Genomic DNA, 23,560 nt, shown 5'->3' with positions numbered 1-23,560 from the left:
AAAACTTTGTAAGGCTAATTTGTGTTGTGCCAGCACTGTTTGGTAAATTAACTCTTTCCCTCTATGGTAGGTTTGCAAGATAGAAACTGACAAACAAAGGGGGGAAAAAGGCTTTTAAAAATATAAATTCAGGGCATGCTGTTTAAATCCTGGCTCCCAAATGTCCTCAAAATTTGGTCAACAACTTAATAGAAAGACCTGTATTATGGATACCTCCCTTCTCACAATTATGTAACATCTCTGCGACAACTCCAGCAGTTATTTGTATATAGTAATGTTAGCTCCCTGCAAATCACTACCAAGTGTTCCACAGATCACACTCATAGTGACTTTTCACATCTGTTTGCAATGTAGTAAGTCATATTTGCATGTGATTCTTAGCTGCCGTTCTGCATTGTGTATTGTGGTGTTCTTTTTAGGGAAAAAATACTTTATTTAATCATTTCTCATCTGTTCTGTTTCTCTCAGCTAGAAACAAGTCAGCTCCATGCAAAACACTAAAATGTTCCACAGACCACACTGATGAGTGGGAGACTGTTTAGGAGTCTTAAATCCCCATCACTTAAAAAGGGGATAGTTGGTAGGGTCTGCTCAGTGCATAAATTTGACATTAATTTTTGTAACAATAAATTACAAACTATGGAAAATGCAGGACTAGAAGTTAGTCAGAGCATACTTTGTGGTCACAAGACAACTTCATCCACTGTGAAGAGTAGTTTAGTGCTGTAGAGGTACAAGATACAATATACCTGGAGTTACTGCTATTGAGAGCAGATTTTTCTTAATGGTCTTTACTGGCTTTTTATCAGTTTAAGCATTTAGATTTTTTCTGCTAGTGTTGAAGACAGAATGAGAAAGTAAAATAGAAAAATTTCAGCCCTTCAGCCCCAAGAAATTCTGTATCTGGGTGCGCGGGGGGGGGGGGGGGGGGGGGGAGCCTGACAGCTCCACAGGCCCAGGGATTTCAAAGGCAGGCAGAGCATGCAGAGCAGTGCTCCAGCAGTGATTTAGAGGGCCTAGGGTTCTGGCTGCCACAGCAACCCTGGGCCCCTTGGAATTGCTGGACTGTGGGGCATTTGTCCCCTTCTCTCCCCATTGGTGGATCTGTCTGAGACTTAAATTCGTTTAACATTGACGAAAACTGATTTGTACTTCTTGATGTTTTGTGTTGTGAGCTAGTATTTTAAGTGAACTAATTGGACCTCTCACACACACCTCCATTAATTTACCAAGTGGAGAACTCACTTCACGCTTTTTTGCAGGTGTTGCATAATAGAGAGGATGATCAGGGATGGTCTAGATCAGTGTTTGTCAACCTTTTTTTTTCTTTTTTTATAAAGTACCCCTTTAAAAAAAAAAAAAAAAAAAAAAGACTCCCAGTACCTACAGTTTTCTGACGCACATTTTTTTTCTACCATTGTAACCCATTTGTTTAAACAACTTAATCGTAGCCGGGGGGGCGATGAAGTTTTTGGGTGTCAAAAGTATAAAACTAATAAAGCGCTGTAAAACTAAAAACAAAAATTCGGTTTTATCCAAATTTCAGTTGTGTTGACGTACCCCCCAGACTTCTCTCGAATACCCCTAAGGGTACTCGTACCACTGGTTGAGAAACACTGGTCTAGATAATACTAGTCCTGTCATGAATGCTGGGTACTGGATGGGATCACCCTTCCAGTCCTATGATTCTATGATGCATTTTAATTTTTTTAAACTTATTTTCAGAACTTTTCAAACATACACAGTAAACAAGAGGAATACAGAAGGATATATCAGGTCATCTATTACGCACATAGGTATACTGTACAATGTGTCTATATGATCCAGTTCTTTAACAATTTACTTCTGATTGAAATTGAGTTCCCAAAATTCAGAATGTCTGGTGCCCTCTGAAAATCACCCCTTAAAGATATTTCAAGTTTGTCAGTTAAAAATTAAAGCACCCAAAAGCTTAATTGAAATGTTACTTTGTCTCTTATCTTCATTTTGTATTAGTGTTTTGTCTGGGCCCAAATGTACTCACCCCATTCTGGCAATTGGCTGGAAGGGAGACTTAGAATTAAAGTAGTGGTTCTCCAACTTTCTCATTCTGTGGACCAGTTTGTAAGTTGGGTCCCTTGATGATGTACCTCAGCCTCAAAATCTTCCACTTCTTGGGCCTGATCTGCACAGATTCGTACTGTTTTAGCTAAACATGTTCTTAATAGGGTTGCCAGGTGTCCAGTTTTGAACTGGACAGTCCAGTATTTGAGCTTTCTGTTCAGGAAACAAATTGAGAAAATAGAAATGTCCGGTATTTTCTAAATAAGATGTAATGTAGATTGTGATGTCATGTCATGTGTGTCCGGTATTTTTGTTGAAGCCATCTGGCAACCCTAGTTCTTAAACTGGTATAGTTTTGTATATAGCTCATATCTTGGTTTTCAAACTGTTCCATACTAATTATTGACCATTGAATCAGCCCACCCTACACCACTGTATGCAGCTGTGGGCATAGATTGTCTTTCACTGAAATTACTTGTGCCGTATTAGAGGCTCAACTTTGGGGAAGTCAGATCATTGCTATGCATCTCTCCCCTTCTGCGTTATCTTGGGAGAGATGTAAGGAAGCAAGTGACAGAAGAAATGTCATCCCCAGGATGAAATTAGCAACCCAAGCACATGAGGGTAGGAGATAGAGATGACCTCTACACCTAGTCTCTAGAAAGAGGTGAGGTAGCCACGGAAGCTCTAGGAGGAGCAAGATTTTCACAGTGATCCACGTGACCATTGTCCGAGAACCATTCAGCTAAAACAATCAGCTGTTTTGGTGATGCCAGTTTTATCACAGTGAATTAATTTAGAGATAACCATTGATTTATACAAACAGCTATTCATTATAGTAACAATCTACTCAGAGTATCAGATATTAACCTTTTTCCATTTCCCGCCTCTGGAACCAAGAGAACTAGGCAGAGTCATTGTCTATAAATGTTTTGTCTGTCTTACTCTTTTTTCTTGTCATGGACATTATTCACTTATGTTTTTTCTTTCATTCTGTGTCCGTGAAGCTTCTCTGCCTTGCTCTAAATCAGCAGTTTTCATGCCGCTTCCTCATCCAGGTACCCTCTACTTTCATCATATTTGCACGTGATACTGCTTGAACTGCATTAGAGTGGGGCTTAAGGCATGAGAAGTAATTTACTAAGCTCTTTAAACACAGGAATGATTCCAGACACAGCACTTGTAAGTAAGTGTAAAGCTGTTACATTTCTTGTATTGCCATTAGCTCCTTATTTGATATTTAAAACAAAGCAGGTGAGAATGCAAGCCCCATCCACAGGAATAAGGCAGGTTTGAGAAGAGAACGGGCACCTTGATACTTCAGTGATGAACACCCAATGAAGGTAATCTACTGTACATATTCACCAAGAACAAGAGAGAGGCTGAAATGTTTCATTTAATTTTTTTGATAGAAAATCAGTTTAAACATCAGCACTATGCCATCAGCATTTACACACAAGAGGAGTTATTTGGAACAAACTTTGCCAGATTAATTATTGAAGACCACATGCTGCTTTTATTGAGGCATTGACATTTTGAGCCTTCTGTTCATGTAGGAAGATACAGAAAGAGTTGCAGAGAATGTTTTATGCACTCAGCCATATAGACTGCTTCCTGTTCTCCTTGATCATGTAGTTTGCCTAAGCTCTAGGTTGTCTGTGTCTGTCTGTGTGAAGTGGAAGATAAGCCACAACTGACAGCAGGAGTCAGAATGCAATTGTGTTTTTAATTTAGAAAATAGTCCTTTTGCCTGTAAAATAGTGGACCTGATTCTCCACTTTCACTAGTATAAATGAAAGAAGAATCTTATGACTGACAGAATAAGAGGCTGATTCTCGTCCATATGAAATAGAAGACAGTTGAAGGTACTTCATGGCTTGGAAAGTTTTTACTTATTCAATAAATTGCCACTTGTTCCCTCCTTCCATAATTAGGTTAAAAATTATCATTTGAAATTTCATTAATATTTTTTTCACTGTCGCTAATCTTTGTTTTAGGCCACATTTTAGCTCCTATCATTAAAATGCTTTACTATGTACAGTGTTCGTCCCATTGCTGAACATTAACACAATCACTCTTGAGTATTCCCACACTTACTCACTCTCATTTTGCTACAGAAATAATGAGACATAAGCCTCAGGTGCACCAGTGTTTTGGTGCAGGAATAATTTTCAGTCCAAAATACACAATTTCAGTTCATATGCACAGTGAAATTGATAACTGTTGTTTGTAAGCAGGTTTGGAATAAAGTGAGGTTTCAGGTTCATTGTCTCAAATTAATTATTCTGTTTTAGGATATTAGTGATGATGGCTCTGCACCCAAAGTCCCTTCTGTGTGGAGTGGCTTATCACATGTGTTTGCAGGGTAGTAAGATCTTGTGTGAGGTCCAGACTAACATAGTTAGAGCTCACTGTTTGCTTTGCCCTGACATCTTTTACATGCAAAGTTATTGACAGTTAACTTCTTATAGCTAGTCCAGGGTTGACAGAATAGGGGTTTAAACTGTTTAGAAAAGTCTGTGCATTTGAACATAAATCCCTTTTGGTGCTTTCATCCTGATATTCTGTATTGTAAGCTTCATTCTTCCTCTACTATATAGAGAGCACTTGTTTAATTGCAAGGTTTCCTGTCCGTGAATAGTCAGCACAGCCAAAGGGTGAAGTTTCCTGGTAGGCCCACTTTATAACCTCTATCTTCTGTGGTGCTCACTGTGGAAAATATTTTGGTTGGGGCTTAGAAATGGCTGGGTCACAAATAACAGTTGGTGTCTTTCATCACTTAAACAGCTCTTCATCTGATTGTCCACATGGATTCCACTTCTACTGCGTAGCTCCTCCGTATGCCTAAGATCTAGTTCTTTTGGCCAGCGTTACCTTTGGAGTCACACCTGAACTTTCAGTTACCTGTCACATAACCCAACCCCCCTGAGAGCACAAAAGGCAGTGGGAGCCCAGTCATCTGTCAGCTCCTTCCTACCAGCCACTTTACTGATTGGGTGTGGGGGTTAAAATACTAGTCTAGTAATTTTTGTACCGTCTGTGGCTATATATAGTTAAGAAAAAAGTTGCGAGTGTTTGGGGCTTCCCCACTGTTGGGATTTAGCTTTCAGGTCTGAAATGAAATCCCTGAGGGCCAAACTGTCCCACCTTAATACATGTTTCATTTTGTTAATGAATAGCACTCAAGATGCCTTTTTTGTCTTGGAAAGCCATAGCTAAGACAGCATACCGTCAGTCTCGCTTGTTCAGGAAGAGAATGCAGAAAGGGAGAAAAGCCCATTTAGGGGACCTAAGTTACAGGAGGCATAGTCCTCCTAAGCCAGCGTAGCCTAGAGTGACTCTCAGCCGAGATCAGGTTCTTCGGGTCTCCAAGCACTTGCGACAGAAGTCTGTGATTTGCCTGGTGCAGATCTTTGTGCATGTGGTGCTGATAACTCTGGTGCCAGCCCCTGCCGTACAGATGCTCCCAACACAGGTTTCTTTAGCGCTGAAGGTATTTTCAGTATCAGCTGATCTTGTGACCACGCAGCTTGAGTTATCATTATAGTCTTCAGCTATGAAAGTGCCCTGTGCAGTACCAGCTTCCAGTACTGTTACAGTACTAGTCTCCTTTCAATGCTGGTGGTGGGGGAGACAAATTTGTTGTACATGTGGTTTGCAGTGTAGTAAGATCTTGTGATCTACTTGTAAAATGTTTATAATAAAAATATCAGTAGTCCTTGCATTTGGGCAATGCTGTCTGACTCATGCTTAAAAAAACTTAATGTAGCCCAATGTTACTTGTAACCCAGACCTGCTGCTCAGACACATTCATACCTGTTCTTTTTCAGGAAAATTTCTGGCCTCTGGCAGGAGGAGAGTATAATCAGAGAACAGATCAAATCATGATTGAATCATTTGAATAAACTTCAATGTGCATCAATTGTTCACTGTTCTATATACCAGTGTTTCTCAACCAGTGGTACGAGTACCCTTAGGGGTACTCGAGAGAAGTTTGGGGGGTACGTCAACACAACTGAAATTTGGAGAAAATTGAATTTTTGTGTTAAGTTTTACAGCGCTTTATTATTTTTGTATTTTTTACACCCAATAATTTTATCACCCGCCCAGCTACAATTAATTTGATTAAACAAATGTGTTGCAATGGTAGAAAAAAATGTTGTGCGTCTGAAAACTGTAGGTACTGGGGGTACTTTTTTGTGTGAACAAGGGGTACTTTATTAATAAATAGGTTGAAAAACACTGCTATATATCAACTACCTATCTGCCCAATGATTCTGGTCTTAAATCCCATTTTTTAGCATGGGCACTAAAACAGCAACATTCCATGCCAGAGTTCTATTGTCGATTTCCATGTAAAATGCCTGGTTATCAGTAAAATTACTTAGGTTATTATGAGGGCTGAATTAGACAAAGAAATAGTATAATAGTGGAAGGATGGTATTGCTGAAAGTATAACAGAACTTCAGCCTAAATAAAAATCCTTTTGTGTTCAAAATGCCAGTACCATCTGCAAGCCCCAGCATGCTATATTCACATGCAAGGACACCGTTCCTAAAAGATTACAATCCTGAAAAGATTACAATCTAAATGGACTAGACAGAGTTAAGTATTGTCCCCATTTTACACATGGGGAACTGAAGCACAAACAAATTAATGGAATTTCCCACTAAAGCCAGACACTGAACCCAGATCTTCAAAGTCCTAGTCCAGTGACTTCACCTCAATACCATCTTTATTCCACTAAAATATCTGGGACAAGAGGCTGGATATTACTGTTACAGATGTTGATATCTCTGAATACATACAACTATATATGAGAACAGCCATACTGGGTCTGATTAAGGTCCATCTATTCCTATTTAAATCACACTGGCCACACAGTTTGTTTTTTTTTAATTGAAAATTTGTCAGTACATGAGAAGTGCAAATGTGCATTCCTATACCTGTAATCAAAAACTTCTTCCTGTTTAGAAAACAAGGATTTATTGCACTCACTTTAGGGAAGTGGTCTTCAAACTTTTTTCTTGTGATCTAGTGACCCAGACCACAACAAAGGGAAAAGTTGTTTATGCCTACGACCTGCCAGCAGCCGCTGGGGAACTCATCAACAGCTGCCAGGAAACTCCCCCAATGGGGAGCTCCCCAGTAACCCAGTGCCTCATATCCCTAATACTGGGTTGCAACCCATACTTTGGGAATAATTTTTAGGGTGTATTGGAAGTATTATAAAATAAGACATTCCAACTAGTTTCCGTATGCCTCATCAGTATCTGATTTCTTCTTTCTTAAGCCTGGAGGTACATTTAAACACACCAAATACAGGGAAATATTTTTGTTATAATCAATTCTTTCACAAGTCACAATTTTTGTATTTGATCTTCTAATGTAGTGTACGGAGATTGTGTATATTTTTACATATATATAGTATATCATGGCAGTAACTGGATATGTTCTTTATACATCTTTTTCTCAATTCTTAATGAAAATTTCAGATACTGATCCAGAAAAAATGTCATCTTTCACTCCACTGCATGAAATCTCTCTAGATAGGCATCTATCTAGAATTTGAGACATCTGTGAAAAATCAGTTCTTTGAGGAGTGTTCCTATAGGTGTTTGGGGCACCGCTGCATGCCTAGTCAGAGTTTTTAGGTAGCAGTGCCCTCCGGTAGGCTGCGCACATGAAGCAGTGGCGCATACGGTTCTGCTGCTACAAATGTGCAGCCAACCATCCCCTCAGTTTTTTGTCTGCCTCCGCCAGTGTCAGTCAGAACCACACTTGCTCTCCAGCTTTGACACAATTTTCAAAGTTTTCGTGTTATTATCGTTAGTATAGTTTAATAATCGTGTTCATAGTTAGTAGTTTTCTAGTTACCATTAATTGTTACAAAAAAAATTTATTGTAGCTGTTAAAGCCATTTGCCTTAGCAAGTTGTTTTCTTCCTGGGCTGCCAGGATCCCCAGGATTCAAACGCTGCCTGTCTTGCAGACTCAATTCCTGTCTCCAACAGTGTGTCTGGTGCCTGGGGCGGCACATGCCAGCCAGCAATGCAAGCAGTTAACGGCCCACATACACAAGGCAAGGGAGCTCCAGCTTAAACTCTCTTGAAAACAGTGAGGCCGCTTTCGGCTCCAATGCTCTCTACCCCACCTCAACAGCCTTCTCCCCTTGCCATGCCCAAGAAGGTGGCTCCAGCAGGCTCTGGCGCCAGAGACTCTTCCTCAGAACAACCCAGAAAGAGATCGCATCCCCTTCAAAAAAAAAAAAACTAAGGCAGGCATCCTAGATACCCCCTGCACTGACCTCAACCAGGGCACTGGACAGGGAGGTACTGGGACCGTCAGGCACCGACAGCTCCCGAGGGTCCAAGGACCCCTCACCAAGTGGGCACCAAGGCTCCAGAGAAGGCCAAGTCTAAATCGGCACCATCTGAACACATTTCAGTGCTGATGACGGCAAAGGCCAAATCACCATCTGCCAAGGCACCACTAGCACCGAAGAAATCCAAGCCTCACTCGGCACCTTTGGCAACTATGCCACCTCTGGCACAAACATGTGGTACCAACGGCCTCCCATGTGGCACCGACATCACCGCAGATTGCAGCTGTAACACTCTCCACACTGCCACCCACACTGGCGCCGCGGCACCACAGCCCTTTACTACTACAGAGGATCTCAGGGTAACTCGGTGCCCATGACCCCATTGTTTCGTACCAACCATTCACCCACGTCTGGCAAGTTCACACTTTCCACTCCGGCAAGGTTGGCACTGCCGCTCTTAAGTGATGAGGACGACACGCCGTTGGTTGGTACCCACACCCCAAGACGCGCCTCTCCTAAGCAGCCTCAGCAAGAGCCACTGCTGCAATGGCAACCATCTCAATGGCTGTCTCCTCCTGTGCCACTACCAGCCAACTGGCCTTACTGAGACCCCTGGGTACCATACCAGGCCTAGCAGCCACAAAAGGTGCAGCCTCAGCCAACTCCATCCACACCATCAAAGGCCACCTCCCTGTCAACCCTGGACAGGTCAGCCTACCAGGAGGAAGGTGAGCCAGCCTTGAATGATGAGGACTCTTCTGTTTCTTCTCACCCTCCAATGCACATTATATCATCCTCCCCTGATGATACTTTAATGTCCCCTTCTCCCACAGTGGGAGGTGACTTTCCATCATTCCAGGAGCTATACAAAAGGGTGGCTGACATCCTGGAGATCTCCCTAGTGAGTCTCCCTGAAACTCAACATAAATTAACCAGCATATTACATGCCTCCCCCTCTGTTAAGCTCGCCCTACCAATGGACCCAGCGCTTATGGACCCTGGCAAGGTAATCTGGCAGATGCCAACCACAATGCCACCAGTCTGCAAAAGATCTGACTGTAAATACGATGTCACATCACAGGGTGACAATTTCTTGTTTTCCCCACCTGTCCCCTAATTCTTTAGTTGTGGACACAGTCAACCAAAGGGGAAAACAGAGTGGAGCCAGAACCACACCGTATGACAAGGAGTGGAAGCATCTAGATCTCATGAGTTGGAAAGCATATTTCTCCACATCTTTACAGCTCCACATATCCAATTACACTCTGTAGGACACTTGGAATTTTAAGTTGCCATAACAGTATTCATGTACATTACTGTTAAATGTTTGTGTTTACTCTTTCATTATGCTGTATAGAACTCTTGATTACCCTCCTCCTCCCCCTTATAATATTTATGTTAAGGGGCTTTTGATAGGAAACATCTCTGTACTAATAGACATGTCAAGTACATGGTACTCTACTTGCTGTCAAAGTGTTTGGCATTTTACACAAGACTAGAAGTGTCAGGAAGGGGACACGTATGAAATGGAGCTATGATTGTAACAGATTCCTCGTTCGTCTTATATACCTAAGAAGCCTGTGGCCCTGCTAATATAACTTTACTAGCTTGGTATTTGCAATGTTAATTTTGCTCAAGTTTGATTGAATGTATGGAAAGATGAAGGGTGTGAGCCGTTGTAGATAGATGGAAGGTGACCTCTACTGGAAAGCTATGGTAAGATATGTGTTGAAGCTGCTTTATTCTATAATCTATGGTAACTACCATTCAGTCAAGGCCTGCCTGCTTCTAGCTTCATCTGCAGTCATTATTATTTCTCTTATGTTCTCTTTTTTTTTTTTTTTTTTTTTTTTTTTTTTGGCAGCTTTCTTATTCTTAGTCTAAAGAATGTCTCTAATTTTTGTCTGCCTTTAAAATTGTTAAATGCCTTCTTGGTGGCCAATTTAAGCGAAGACAAACCTGCCTTTAAAATGTTAAACTATAAGATAAATGGGACTGAGAATCTTAACCTTAGGAAATTAATGTTGTGTCCCCTTGATTTCCTATCAGGAATTGACAAGGAGAATGTCGAACTCTCTCCTACCACAGGACACTCCAACAGCGGGAGGACACGCCATGGGTCTGCAAGTCAAGTGCAAAAGCAGCGAAGTGCTGGCAGTTTCAAACGTCACAGCGCTAAAAAGATGGTGTGAAACTTTTTTTTTAAACCTGACTTATGTACATGGGCTTCACTAGTGGCCCTCTACCAGTTGTGATGCTGCACTTAATTCTTAAAGTTCCCATCCCACCAGCCATGTTGCCGGATGATCAACTCTTGAAACATTGCCTGAATTTTAATGCCTTCTTTTCTTTTCTTCTGTTTTTTGGTTTAAGCCAGTGTTTCAGAACCATTCAACAGAACCATTTGTAGATCCTGAAGAACTTTGTAGATGAATAAAGTATGGAATTCTTTAATAGTGCAGTACAGTAGTTGTCCAAATACAAAAGCCATTTCTCAGACATTTCTATCTTGCTTCTGTCATATGCCTTGTTTGTTTCTTCTTCAAAGGAAAGTGTTAATGTTTAATCCTGTTTTGCACACTTCCAAATTAGTGGCTTTATGAGCCGGGGAAGTACTATAATCCTTGTTAATTCAAATCCTTCAGATTTTTAGCTGTGGACTTTTTTTTACCATGCTTAAAAGCAACCTATGAAATTAGCCACAGTGCAGTAAAGCTAACCAGAGGTGGATGATTGATAAATTAAATCTTTAGTAATTAGCAATAAATTTAAGAAGGCGAGGTGGCCACATGTCTCTTCATTCCCCGGAAAGTAGCTTCCTACATTTAGGACTGTATATGGACCAGACTGGACAAACTGACTTTTTCCAAAGCAAATTTATTTTTTGCTGAACTTTGACTGCACTAAAAAAAACGGCTGTATTGAGGAAAGAAAATCATCAAGAACTGACTATTTATGCTCTCTTAGTAGCTGCTTGGAAAATATTACTTTTTTTTTATTTGTTTGTTTCCACATAGCCTATATGTTAGTTTTGCCCTTTCTACCAATTGTATGCACTTTCAAGAAATTCCTGGCAAACTAACTATTTGGGAAAGTTGTATCAAGTAACTTTCAACTCACTCAAGAATTTTTAGTTTGGCAAAGCTGCTTATGTGCTACCCAAGCAATGATACAAAATCATTATTGTTAATTTTAATGCAAAATGGTACATGGATTTAAAAATAACTGACATTTTGTCAAAGACAAGTTATGTATGAATGTTTGCGATTCAATTTCTGCTATCAATGCAGACATTTTGAAATTTGTCTTGCAGAATATAAGTTGTTTTTAGTTTGAAACAATGACGTTTGGGGTTTATAAGAAGTAAACTGAAATCGCTTTCTATCACTGTGAAAGGCTCGTCAACTTGCAGTAGTATATTAACTATGGATGACTGTGATATGCTGCTATGTTGAATGAGATGTAATGAAGTAGCACTAAGTGTTGCAAATACTAACTTTATGGACTAAAAATGTGTGGAACATTTTGATCTCCGAGGTAAATATAAATGACAGATAAGGACATGTCATCTGGGTGCTCATTTTAGGGCTAAGTATATCTACTGCTAATGCCAGGTGGTCCCTGTTGTATGTTAGGATTTAGCAATTAATGAATTGCTTTAATGAAAGGATATAGTATTTAAAAAAAACCTCTCATAGTGTGATTTCAGTAGTGGCTTTCAGTAAATCAAACTCCACAGCTAAATTAATAGACTGGGAAAACTAAGTGTTCAGATTTTATCGATATAGCACATTATTCACATTTATTCACACAGCAACAGTGTAACATGTTTATGTAAATAAAATTTTGCCTTTATTGTATTGATTCCTAAAATAACAATTTAATTTTTTTAATTTGTTTACAGTCCTGGAAAAACTATGAACACAAACTTAATATGCAAATAGTTTGCCAAAATAAGAGGAAAACTTAGAATTAGTAGTTATCTTGAAATAGATATTGTTGGAAAATATTGAAGACTTGTGCAATTAACCAAACTTTTTTTTATTCTTGATCACGTAGAAGCTGCAGTAGAAAATTATTAAAAATTCTACAAATGCTATGTATGAAATGGGTTATAAGGACAGAATTGAATTTAGGAATAGAGCAATGACCAGTGCCAGGTACTAAGCTGCTATGCATTCATAACCTTGGATATCACAGATAAAATCTCTTCCATCTAGTACATCCAGTTGTGTATTAGTCAGTTTCACAATCTCCATCCGTTTAAAACCTTGATCCTATTGAATCAAGCTAATTCTAGCCCTGTCAGTTTTCTAGGTGTTCAGTTTTGTTAGATATTGAAGCCTCAATAAAACTCACTATTTAATTTTTCACCAGAAGGGGTGGGAATCTTGTTAGGGTAATATACTGTTAGAAAATAGACACTTTTAGCTCTCAGTTTTCCAAGCAAGCTAATTTTCTTACGTATTTAATTTTTCATGTTTATTACCAAATTGGATTGGATTGGGTTGAGTATATTTGAAGCTACCTTTTCCAGTGTTTTGAGATTGCCTGAATAAATCTATCTCAGAAGGGTAGCTGTGTTAATCTGTAACTTTAAAAACAACAAATAGTCCTGTAAAGCCTACTTCATGGTTTTACTCATGAAAGCTCATATATTTTTGTTAGTCTCTAAGGTGCCACAGAACTACTCGTTGTAAACAAATCAGGGCACACTAGAAATTGGAATTCGTGTAAAAAAAAAAAAGTGCATCTGAAGTATCTGTTGTTAAATCAAAGTGATCAGAATTTTCCTTCATGTGAGAACTGCAGGAGTCCCTCAATAACCACGTGACCAAAACTGATTCCATGTAAGAGAGACAGTAAAAAGTAACTCACCTTAGTAAGTTTCCTTGGTGGGGAGGGATTGTCTTTTTAATATTTCTGCCTTTGGTTTGGGTCAGAAAATCTAACCCTTCTAGAGCAGAGGTGCCAAACTCATTTGCGGGGGAGGTCTGTATTCTAAGGTTAATTGTAGTCTGTGGGCCAGGTTATAAATTAAGGACCATAAACTCACATTGTACAGTGGAACAACCACCAACATCAGTAGGAGGGCTGCAAAGAGATCAAGGGAGAAACATGGTTTTCACATAGTGATGAGCTGTCTAGTGATCAGTTATTTGTTCAGTGCCTTACTGTCACATTCTTCACTCTGAAAACCTGCTCCCCAGTAGATCCACTACTGTTTTTGTCCTTTTCTTTCTCCTTTCTTAAATTTCTTATCCTCCTTGCTTTGTATCCTTCCCTTTTCCTTATCTTTGAGTCCTCTCCTTTTCTCTGCATTTCATTCCCTGGAGCACTAGCCTGTTGCCAACAGTGTGCTCCACTCCTTCCCCCGTACCTAATCCATCTGTTAAATTGGTCAGTGTTAATATTGAGCCTGAAGTGTCATCCCTGAGCGTTAAAGTTGGTACTCCAGTCCGATTAACCAGGAACAGAGGACATCACACCTCCGAGTCAGTTTGACAGTTGTAGACTCAGCACCCATCACTGCATGGGTTACACACTGATCACACTTTGGGTGCGTCTACACAGCACCCTTACCTCGAAATGAGCTACACAAATTGCGCTTATTTCAATGTTGTTTTGAAATAAGGCACTATTCTAAAACATCCTTTACCCCTCATGCAGTGAGGTTTACAGGGACGTCAAAATAGTGAGCCGTTACTTTCCGATATAATGGGCTTGCTCTTAAGACGCAAAATACCTATTTCAGGATACCAGAGGTATCCCGAAATAGCTCCACTGTGTAGACGTAGCCTTTGAGATGATCTCTACAGTCATGGGGCCTAGGCCTTGTTTGCTCCACATGGTGGATCAATGCTGCAGAGATCGATCCACCGGCCATCAATTTTATCGCGTCTGCTGTAAACACAATAAATTGACCTCTGAGAGCACTCCCGTCGACACCGGTACTCCTGCAAGACAAGAAGAGTAGCCGGCATCAACGGGAGAGCAGCCCTCACCAACCTTACCGCATGCAAAACACCGTAGTGAGTATGTCAATTTCAGCTATGCTTTTTGCGTAACTGAAGTAGATCAGTGCAGATAAGTGTGACAGGGCCCTAAATATTCTATTTAGATTTCAGAGAATCTGAATGACATGCGGACCACATAAACACATCACAGGGACCGTATGTTTGACACCCCTGTTTTAGAGCACATTATGCATTAACCACGTTGAGTACTGTAAAGAAGATTGACATTTTATTGTTTGTGTTTGTATTTTCCCTGACTTAAAGTTAACTCGGTAGATATTTCAATAGCACATATCTTTACCTGTTAATTATACCAATGCTTCTGCTTCAATGTGCATGCAAATTATTTTTCATGAAAAGGAAACATTTCAAATGAGTGTTGTGGACTGAGCATTTGGGGAAGTGCCAGTGCTCTATTCCTAACTGGTTTGTAGCTTTCAGGGCTTTGTTTCATTCTAAGGTTAATATTTTCCAGATGTCATGAAGCACGTCTTACTTAATGTTATGCAACCAACTTACCACAGAAAGTCACTTTTAGTGTTGGCCACACACTTTTTTTATGCAGTATATTCACCTGTAAATAGATTTTGTGTAAAATTTGACAAAGTATATTTACTACACTGTAAATACATGTGACAATATATTGTATTATTTTGCTTTTTTTGTAAAGCAGTTAGTTGCTGTATATGTATAACATACAAATTTGATTATTCTAGTGTTAGTAATTGTTAACTACTACTTCTCCTTCCTGCTGTTGCGTTATGTCATTTAAAGAAGAAAAAATGCTGTGTACTATAAACTTACACTGTGTATGATAACTTACGATTTCCATTTGGGCCTCAACTTTGAAAATGTTTCCTTGATTTACAATCTTGTTAATATTGTAAGCAAGTGTGCGGCAGCCGGTGAGAAGCCTGCTGACTCGAACACGGTAACTTGTAGGTAAAACTGTAGAAATGATGGTTTAAAATAATTGTTGTTCTCCCTATTTTCCCTTCATGTATGTACTTCCCTTTTTTTGAAGTAAAATGTAAATTCAACCTGCTTTGAGTTGTTTGGGGGGGTCACTGGCTGCTCGTTTTCAAGGCTGATCCTTTTATTCTCTCTGCCTTTTCTTGTCTGAGTATTGAGATTTGTTCCTTTGGAAACTGGATGCAAGTCTGAACCAAGAATCTAATCCAAAGCCTCTCAAGATCAGGAGGGATTCTACTACTAACTTTGGTGGGGGAGTCCACAATCATGCTGAAAAGCTGGTGACTTGGATTTGTGTGCCGAACATTGGTTGCTGAATGGTTTTTCTCCATAATCATTTATTTCAGGTCATATTTAAACTAATTGGCCCAAATTCTGCCCTTTAAGTATGGGCAACTCCCACTGACTTAAAAGATTAGTATCTAGTAGCAACCTGATTTCACCTCACATCAGTCAAATTCAATTTATCATAGTTTAGCTCAGTATTGCAAACCCATTTATTTTTAAATGTAAATTTAGTCTTTCCAAAAGAAATCTTTCAGTATAGTATGTCTATGCAAGCTTATTTTAGAAGCTTGGAATTTCAACTATGAATTAAGTATCAGTTAAAGACGACTTTTATGGCAGCAGCTTAATTATAATCAAGTCTGTTTTCTTCTAGGAGAAAATACTACTTTCCCGTTTAAAATGTATAAATGCTTACATTCAGCCTTCTTTTTGAATTGGTAAAAAGATGTGAAAACATTTATCAGAACATATTCAGTCACTTGATTGTTGCTGCCAACTAAACATTACATCATTAGACTCATGATCAGTGAAGAATATATTTCTATATCCCGCCACATGCACAGTGTATCTATAGATCTGCTGCCTTGTAACACAGAGCGCTGCCTTTGCCAACAGTAGGGACAGTGTGAGAGGAAGAGTAGTGTTTTTTTTCTGAAGACTTGTTTTGTAGGGTGTTGGCGTTCCCTAATTTGCTATCCAAGCGCATCAAGAGAGATGACATCTTTTCTAGTCCTTTTTTAAACTATCATTATTAGTCTGTTTAATTATAAACTTGCTGTATCCCCCATGTAAAACTAACAAAATGCAGGGCAAAGTAAGTTACCCCTGGCTAGCAATAGTGAAAGTTGTGCTCTTCAAGGGCCAAAATATAGGAGCAAAGTCTGGACTGATCTTTTAGTCCTTACCAGAAAAAGAAATAGATTAAATTTTACAGCTGTTTATAACCACTTGTGGAAATGAGCGGCCAAATCTGCAACAGAAGTTGAGTGAGTTGCTTTCTGAAGGACTTTTGTCCTCTTAATCAGAAATAGCAGCCAGGAAGCTCCCTCTACTGGCCAATGTGGACTTTTTCCCACAGAGGCTCTCTAATCCCAATCTATTACATTCCTTGACACCATATACCATCATATGGATTACGTTTTAATCGAGATTCTTGGGGTCCAACTCCCTTTTGTGCACGTCACTGGCCCTTTCCTTTGTGGTTCTGTAACATCACTGTGGTAATGACTTGTGTGGAAAAGTAAAAACAGAGCAGTAATTTATTTTAAACTATCTTTTAATGCAGTTTAGCACCTGGATACATGGAGAACAAACAGTACCACCTGACCATTCCAAACTCCATAAATCACTTTTGGAGAACCCTTGCAGAACCTGGTCCCGACATTGCTATAATGTTACAAAGGAAGAAGTTATGGAGCACAAAATTCAGAGCATTAAATATCTTCCTGGATGTGGTGGTAGAATTGTATTCTGTGGGCAGTGAGATAAAATTGGAGGTGGTTCACTCACAATTACTGCAGCATTCCCTTAATCCAGACAAGCCCTGAATGTGAAATTGATTTTCTAAAGCCCTACAGATATGTATGCTTGTATAAACATATCCAAATTGCCACATCTCTAAATAGTCTCAATCATTCCAAGTAGCGCATGTTACTCGACTGTAATAAGATCTAAACATGTTGATAGTTCTTTGTATCTTCGAACTGCTCCATAAACACGTTAAAATTCACACTGCCCCCCGGGGGTGAGCAATATTTCTACAAAGAGTGGCATGGACTGTCCTCATAATAAGACTAGATTCCTCTCTAAGTACTTCACCACTCTAAGGCCAGCTCTACACTAGACCAGGAAGGTCAGCTCAAGGTACACAACTCCAGCTACATAGAATACGGCTGCCCTTAAGCCAAGCTTGGTGGTATTCACACAGCGGGAGGTTGATGGGAGCAAATGCTCCCGTCAGCTTCTCTTGCTCCTCACAACTGCAAGGAAAGTACAGACACCATCCGGAGCTGCCCTCAGCATTCGATTTTTGGGTGTATACTAGACCCGCTAAATCGAACGCCAGGAGATTGACCTCTGAAGCGTCTATCCGTCAGTAAGTGTAGACATGGCCTAAGTGACTAGATAAGGCAAATATTCGAGAGCCAGGAGAAGCTGCAGTGCCTCCCTGCACAAACAGGATTTTTAAGTCACTTGTCACTACCTGGCAATAAGGGAGAATGATGTGTTGCAGTTGGCTGGCAATAGTGTGATTTTTTTTTTTTAAGATTTGTAAAGGTGTTATCAAGGACCCAGTATAAACTGCTCACTGGGCATGTAGAAATGCAAAGCATTAGCCGACACTACAAGGTTAGACCTCTTTGGACAAACAAATCTGTGTGTCTGGGGCTCTTACCAGGTACAGATTTGATTGCTGGGATCAGCTGTTCAGAAACGGCTCACAGTTAGATGATTTTCTGGTTAGTGAAGCCCAATATAAAAATCCTAATGCAACAGAAGCATCTCTGCCAGTCCCAGGCTAATATTTCACCTTCCACGTCTCCAAATTGGTGCTAAAGCCTTTAGCACTGGGTTAAATTCTGCCTTCAGATGTACGTGTGCACAACTCCCTCTGAAGTGTGTGTGGGGACGTGCATCAGGAGAATCCAACTTAAGGCCAATCACTTTCCTTTTCCACTGAAGACCCATCCATGTGCAAGGACAATACAGTAATTCCTCATTTAACACTATAGATGCGTTTCAGAAAATGATCGTGTTAAGTGAAAACTTGTTATGCGGGGTCAATTTTCCCATTGAAAATAATGGAAAAGGTGGGGGTTGCATTTCAAGCAGTGATGTCTGTTGGGACTGGGACATAAGGTTGGGGGAGAAAGGGGACTGGGTTACAGCAGGGAGGGGAGGTGTTTGGCTCTAGGGAAGAGAGAGGGGAGGGGGATTGGGTTGGGAGTATGCCCCTGTGACGGGTCTGCCGGGACCTGCACTGTGTCCGGCGACGGGATCACCGGGGAATGGCGTGGCGAGCGGCGAATCCTCCACTGCTTTGCAGGAGGGCGGGGGAAGTCCCGTGCAGCTGCTGGCCTGCACGCGGAGGCAGAGGAGAGGGGGCAAGGTGTCTGGTGAGGGGGAGTCAGTGGGGAACGGCGCGGCGAGCGGCAAATGCTCCACCGCTTTGTAGGGAGGTGGGGGAAGCCCTGCTCAGTCGCCGGCAACAGGCCAGCTGGGGAAATCGTGTTATTCCGGGGATGGTCATGTAATTCAAAAAACATTCCCCAAAAAAATCGTGCTATCGCGAAAACATGTTAAGTGGGCACATGTTAAATGAGGAATTACTGTAGTCTTTTTTTGCCCACTGCCTCGTGCTCTTGGATCCGTCCTAGCCATGACCTTCCAGGTGATGTCCCTGGGAAGTTGAAGGAATTGCTTTCTCCAACCCTTGTGGGGGAGAACGTTTTTCTATGACGTGTTGCAAAATAGTCCCCTCTCCACCTGCAAGAAACTGCTTTGGAAAAACCTCAAATCCTTCAGTTTCACTTGGGCTGTTAATTCAGCTCCACAACCACTGATTGTTCCATATTCTTCAAAGCACTGGAAGAGTGTCCCTGGGGAAATGTGACTTTCCAAAGTTCAAGCCATTCAAAGGCACGGTAAGAGAACGGGCTAGTTGAGAAGTTGTCATTAAAGAGAGGGAAGTCAAAGAGCTGGGAATACCTCAATCTCCCTTTTTTTTAAATAGTTTGATAGTCTACGAATAACTCGCTCACCAATTAGTGCTTATAAAGGCAACACACCGGGAATGCCTGTTCTTTTGTAGCAGTGACTTTTGTTCACACTTGCAGATGTCACGTTAGCGTGGTTTCCTTGCACAAGCTCTCAGATGTCTAGTCGATTAGGCTTTCAGAAAAGCTACAGCCACCCAGTATGCGGAGAGAGGCAGTGCCGGTTCCATTTCAAAGCAACTGTGTTCCTTTCCCCCCGGGTAAGGTTCCTCATTTTCAGGTGATGCATCCCCATATGCCCTGCAAGGTCTGTCTCTTCAGCTGGCTGCCAGTATGTTCAACAGGCTCACCCAGGGCAACAACGCCTAGGAAAAGAGGGTGGTTTGGGGGAGTTGAGACTGTTTCTTTTGATGAGGCTTGTTGGAACAAGTGAACGTGACGGTTTGTTCTTCAAAGCTGTAAAGACTGCAACTCTAGGGATATGTAAATGGTATGGACTATAAATGTACTCTGTGTGCACGTCATCTACTATAGATTTGTTTCTGTTCAAGAACTCCTCCTACACGGGAAGAGCCAGGACCATCAAATTCAGTATACAGTTTCCTCTTATCGTAATATAAAGCAAGGTCAGGATTTGGTTGGGCCAGGAAAATGGGATGTGCCTAGAATGGAACTGCTTCTCGTCAAACCATACAGAAGAGAGACAATCACCAGGCAGGTGAAAGGGACTAGCTAGGAGTTTGCATCCGGGACAGCCCCAGTCCTGAGCCTCTGACCCCCCAGACATCCTTTTGAGAGGGGGATGAAGCTTTCGCCAGGGGACATGCAACCCTCCCCTGTCTGTGACGCTTCTCACCTATCCCCAAGATGCTGCAGCGAGGGGGCTGGGGTTGTTGTCCTCTCTCTGGGGCAGCTGCACACTGAACCCCTCGTCCCCACCCCAGAGCATTGACTCAAATGGGGCCCAGACATTTTCATGTTATTTCCAAAAACCAAAAATGGAGTTAAGGGCCTGAGTGACGTGAAGTAAATCTTCTCGTGTGAACCGTAAAATTGTATATTAAACTTTTGTCTGAGCTGCATTCCAAACAAGAGAGCATCCGAGGGACTAAGGAGAGATGAGGGAGATCAGTCAGGGTGGGAGAAAAAGCCCCTGGAAAATTGTTTCCATATAATAAGGGTGAGGTTTTCAAAATCACTGTGTGAGCCTACATTTGTCTCAACTTCACCCGGCTAATCCTGAGTGCTTCTGAAAATCCATCCCTGCCTTTCCTTCTGGCTTAGGGCAGCCTGGTTTTAAATGTCTCAAGCAATTGTCTGTGCCTTGCTCCCTGGGGTGTAAGTGAGCTCACTAGCCACAGGTTCCTTGCCTGAGCACTAGCAGCAGTTCCACCTTTGCCTCATACCACCCTCCCCGACTTCTCTGAATGTTTTCCCCAGGCTGGCTCCTGGGAGATCCATCCATCAGTGCACGAGCTCAGGTCATTTAACTTTGCTGGGCCTCGGTTTCCCTGTCTATAAAATGAGGATGATGTTAAAGTGAGTGACGGCTGCAGCGGGTTAAGAAACGTGGATGCCCATTACAACAGCTGGATTGCAATGAATGGAATTTGAGCATTACAGTCCCTTCTGGGGCTTCAGAACCCACAGAAATACAACAGGCAGATGCAGAAGACAGGAGCCCAGTTGGAACCACGCTCCAGGGACACGTATCTCTGCAGGGTACCAGGGTTTTGTTCTCCGGCTGGTTACTCTGGCCTGTCTCCCTCACTGTCTTCCTGCTCCCATCCCTCCTTATCCTCATTCCCCTTCTCTGTGTTACTCCCTTGCTCATCTCCTCAATCCTCGCTCCTTCCTGAGGGAAGTGACATGGATAAGTCATCGAGTCTTTGTCCGCCTCTGAGTTCTTCCCTCCCCCTTTTGTGTGTTCTGCTTGTAAGGGACCAGGACTCTGCCCAGGACTTGGCATGGACACCAGGGAGCCTTGGGGTGCTGCTGTAATACCAATAGCGACAGGGCACTACAGGATCCTTGCGCCCCTCTCAGTGATGGATTTAGCACAAGCTAAGTAAGCTACAGCCTCAGGCCTCTGCTTGAGAGGCCTCTAAATACAAAAAAGATGATTTTAGTTGCATCCTCGCCTAGATGTTAAGTATCAGGTAACTGACGAATTGAATAGTCGATACATTTGTGCATTGACTATTTTATTAGTCCATAGGGCGCCTCCGCCTCTGAAATGTAGCAACAGCCTGAAGGCAAAAGCACCGAAGCTGGACACTCCCCCACTGACCCCTGGCTCCAGGCAGCATTTCAAAGCGGCAGTGCTGCACGGAGCCCGGAGTCAGCTGCAAGGAGCCTGACCACGGGCTCCCTGTGGCATTCAAAGCAACAGCGCCACACAGAGCAGCTGCCCCTGGGCTCCATGTGCCCCCCCCCCCCCCTTGCTGTCTCTCTCTCTCATCCCAAAGCACTGGACCTGTGGGAGACGCTTTGCTTCTTGCAGCTCCGCCACCTCGCGGCTGGAGGTGGTAACCAGCACACAACAGGCCACCAGTGAGAGGGGCATGGAAATTTGGACCAGGCTAGCAGCATAAACCCTTAATGGAGGAGTTCTCAAGCTTTTGGGCCCACGACCCACCCCACTCAACACAAACTTTTCCTTCAGCCACCAGCGGGAGGGAGGTTCAGTGCGGGAGCAGGCTGGGGGCTTTGGGCGGGAGCTTGGGGGCGGGAGCGGGCTGGGGGCTCTGGGTGGGAGGTTGGGGGTGGGAGCGGGCTGGGGGCTCTGGGCGGGAGAGGGGGAGCAGCAACACAGGGACCCAGCCCACGAGGCCGGGAGCGCCAGCGCAGGCTCCCTGCTGCGGGGCGGGGGTAGCCCTGAGCCTGCTGGCCACTCGCAAGGTGGTGGCAGACCCCACGTAGAGAGGCTGCTTCTCAAGCCGCCGAGCTCAAGGAAGGCGAGTCGGGTCCCAGCTGAAAGATCCACACGTGGCAAAGCGCAGCCAGTTGGGGCGTATTTACCTTGGCAGGGTCAAGCGACCCTGGTGGAGCCCAGACTCCCCGAGCTTCCCAGCCCTGGCCCTGCCTCCGTTCACCTGCTGTCGGCGTGCGGCTGCCCTGCTCCAGCCGATAGTCTCAGGTTTCATTTCTCTCGCTGGTGGACTCAGTCCTGCTGAGCCTCATGGGATTTCCCTGCAGTCGCTTCATTTCCCTCCCATTAAACTCTGCTCTCCACTGCCACGCTGCCCCACCCCTGCCCTTCCCTGTTTCTTTCCGCCCACTTGGCCTCCGGGCATCAGAACAAGCTGGGAGTTGTCTGAAGGAAACTGCTTTCTTTGAAAGTCTGCAGCCAATTTCTTTTCTCAGGCAGAGAGGCTCAGTCGTAGGCTCTATGGTTTTTTCCTAAAAGCATAAGAATGGCCATAGTGGGTCAGACCAAAGGTCCTTCTAGCCCAGTATCCTCTCTTTCAACAGTGGCCAGCGCCAGGTGCCTCAGAGGGAGAGAACAGGCAATCATCAAATGATCCCTCCCCTGTCACCCATTTCCAGCCTGTGACAAACCACTTCCCATCCTACCTAATAAAGAATTAATGGACCTAACCTCCATGAATGTATCTAGTTCTTTTTTGCACCCTGTTAAAGTCCTGGTCTTCGCAGCATCCTCTGGCGAGGAGTTCCCCAGGTTGACTGTGCACTGCATGAAGAAAAACCTCCTTTTGTTTATTCATATCATTTGGTTCCCCTTAGTTCTTATGTTATGGGAACAAGTAAATAACTTTTCCTTATTCACTTTCTCCCTAACTGTCATGGTTTTATAACCTCTACCACAGTGGTTCACAGACTTTTCAGCATCCCGGTCCCTTTCTGATTTTTGAGAAACCCTCAGGCCCCCCCCTCCCCAAAAAAGTAGAAAAACTTGGGGTGCTACTGATGGGGGGGGTGGGCACGGTCATGGCACTCCCCCCCCCCCCCCCCCAGTTTGGGAACCTGTACTCTATCATATCGCCCTTAGTCTTCTCTTTTCTGAGCTGAAAAGTCCCAATTTTTTGAACCTCTCTTCATATGGCAGCAGTTCCAAGCCCCTAATCCTTTTTGTTGCCCTTTTCTGAACCTTTTCCCTCCTTTGTGCACAAGGTAGTGTAACCCACACACCTACTGGCTGTGGTTCACAGTCCCATGCAGTGGCACTTAGAAAGAAAG

The 23,560-nt window shown here is 42.6% G+C and overlaps 1 protein-coding gene across 3 annotated transcripts in view; it reads left to right on the top strand.

The window, feature by feature from the left end:
* The window catches only part of NF1 (neurofibromin 1), a 202,710-nt gene extending 187,286 nt beyond the window's left edge, over positions 1-15,424 (top strand). For 2 of the 3 annotated variants that reach the window (XM_075904830.1, XM_075904829.1), the window contains one exon: positions 10,417-15,424. In XM_075904830.1, coding sequence (XP_075760945.1) covers positions 10,417-10,559 — 143 coding nt within the window. In that variant the 3' untranslated portion in view covers positions 10,560-15,424. The other variant, XM_075904831.1, reaches the window with a different exon arrangement.
* Positions 15,425-23,560: the final 8,136 nt, after the last annotated feature.

The sequence above is a fragment of the Pelodiscus sinensis genome, chromosome 21, assembly GCF_049634645.1.
Source record: "Pelodiscus sinensis isolate JC-2024 chromosome 21, ASM4963464v1, whole genome shotgun sequence".
In the NCBI taxonomy this organism is placed as follows: Eukaryota; Metazoa; Chordata; order Testudines; family Trionychidae; genus Pelodiscus; species Pelodiscus sinensis.
The sequence above is the reverse complement of the archived record's forward strand: the minus strand, read 5'-3'. Positions and strand labels throughout refer to the sequence as shown.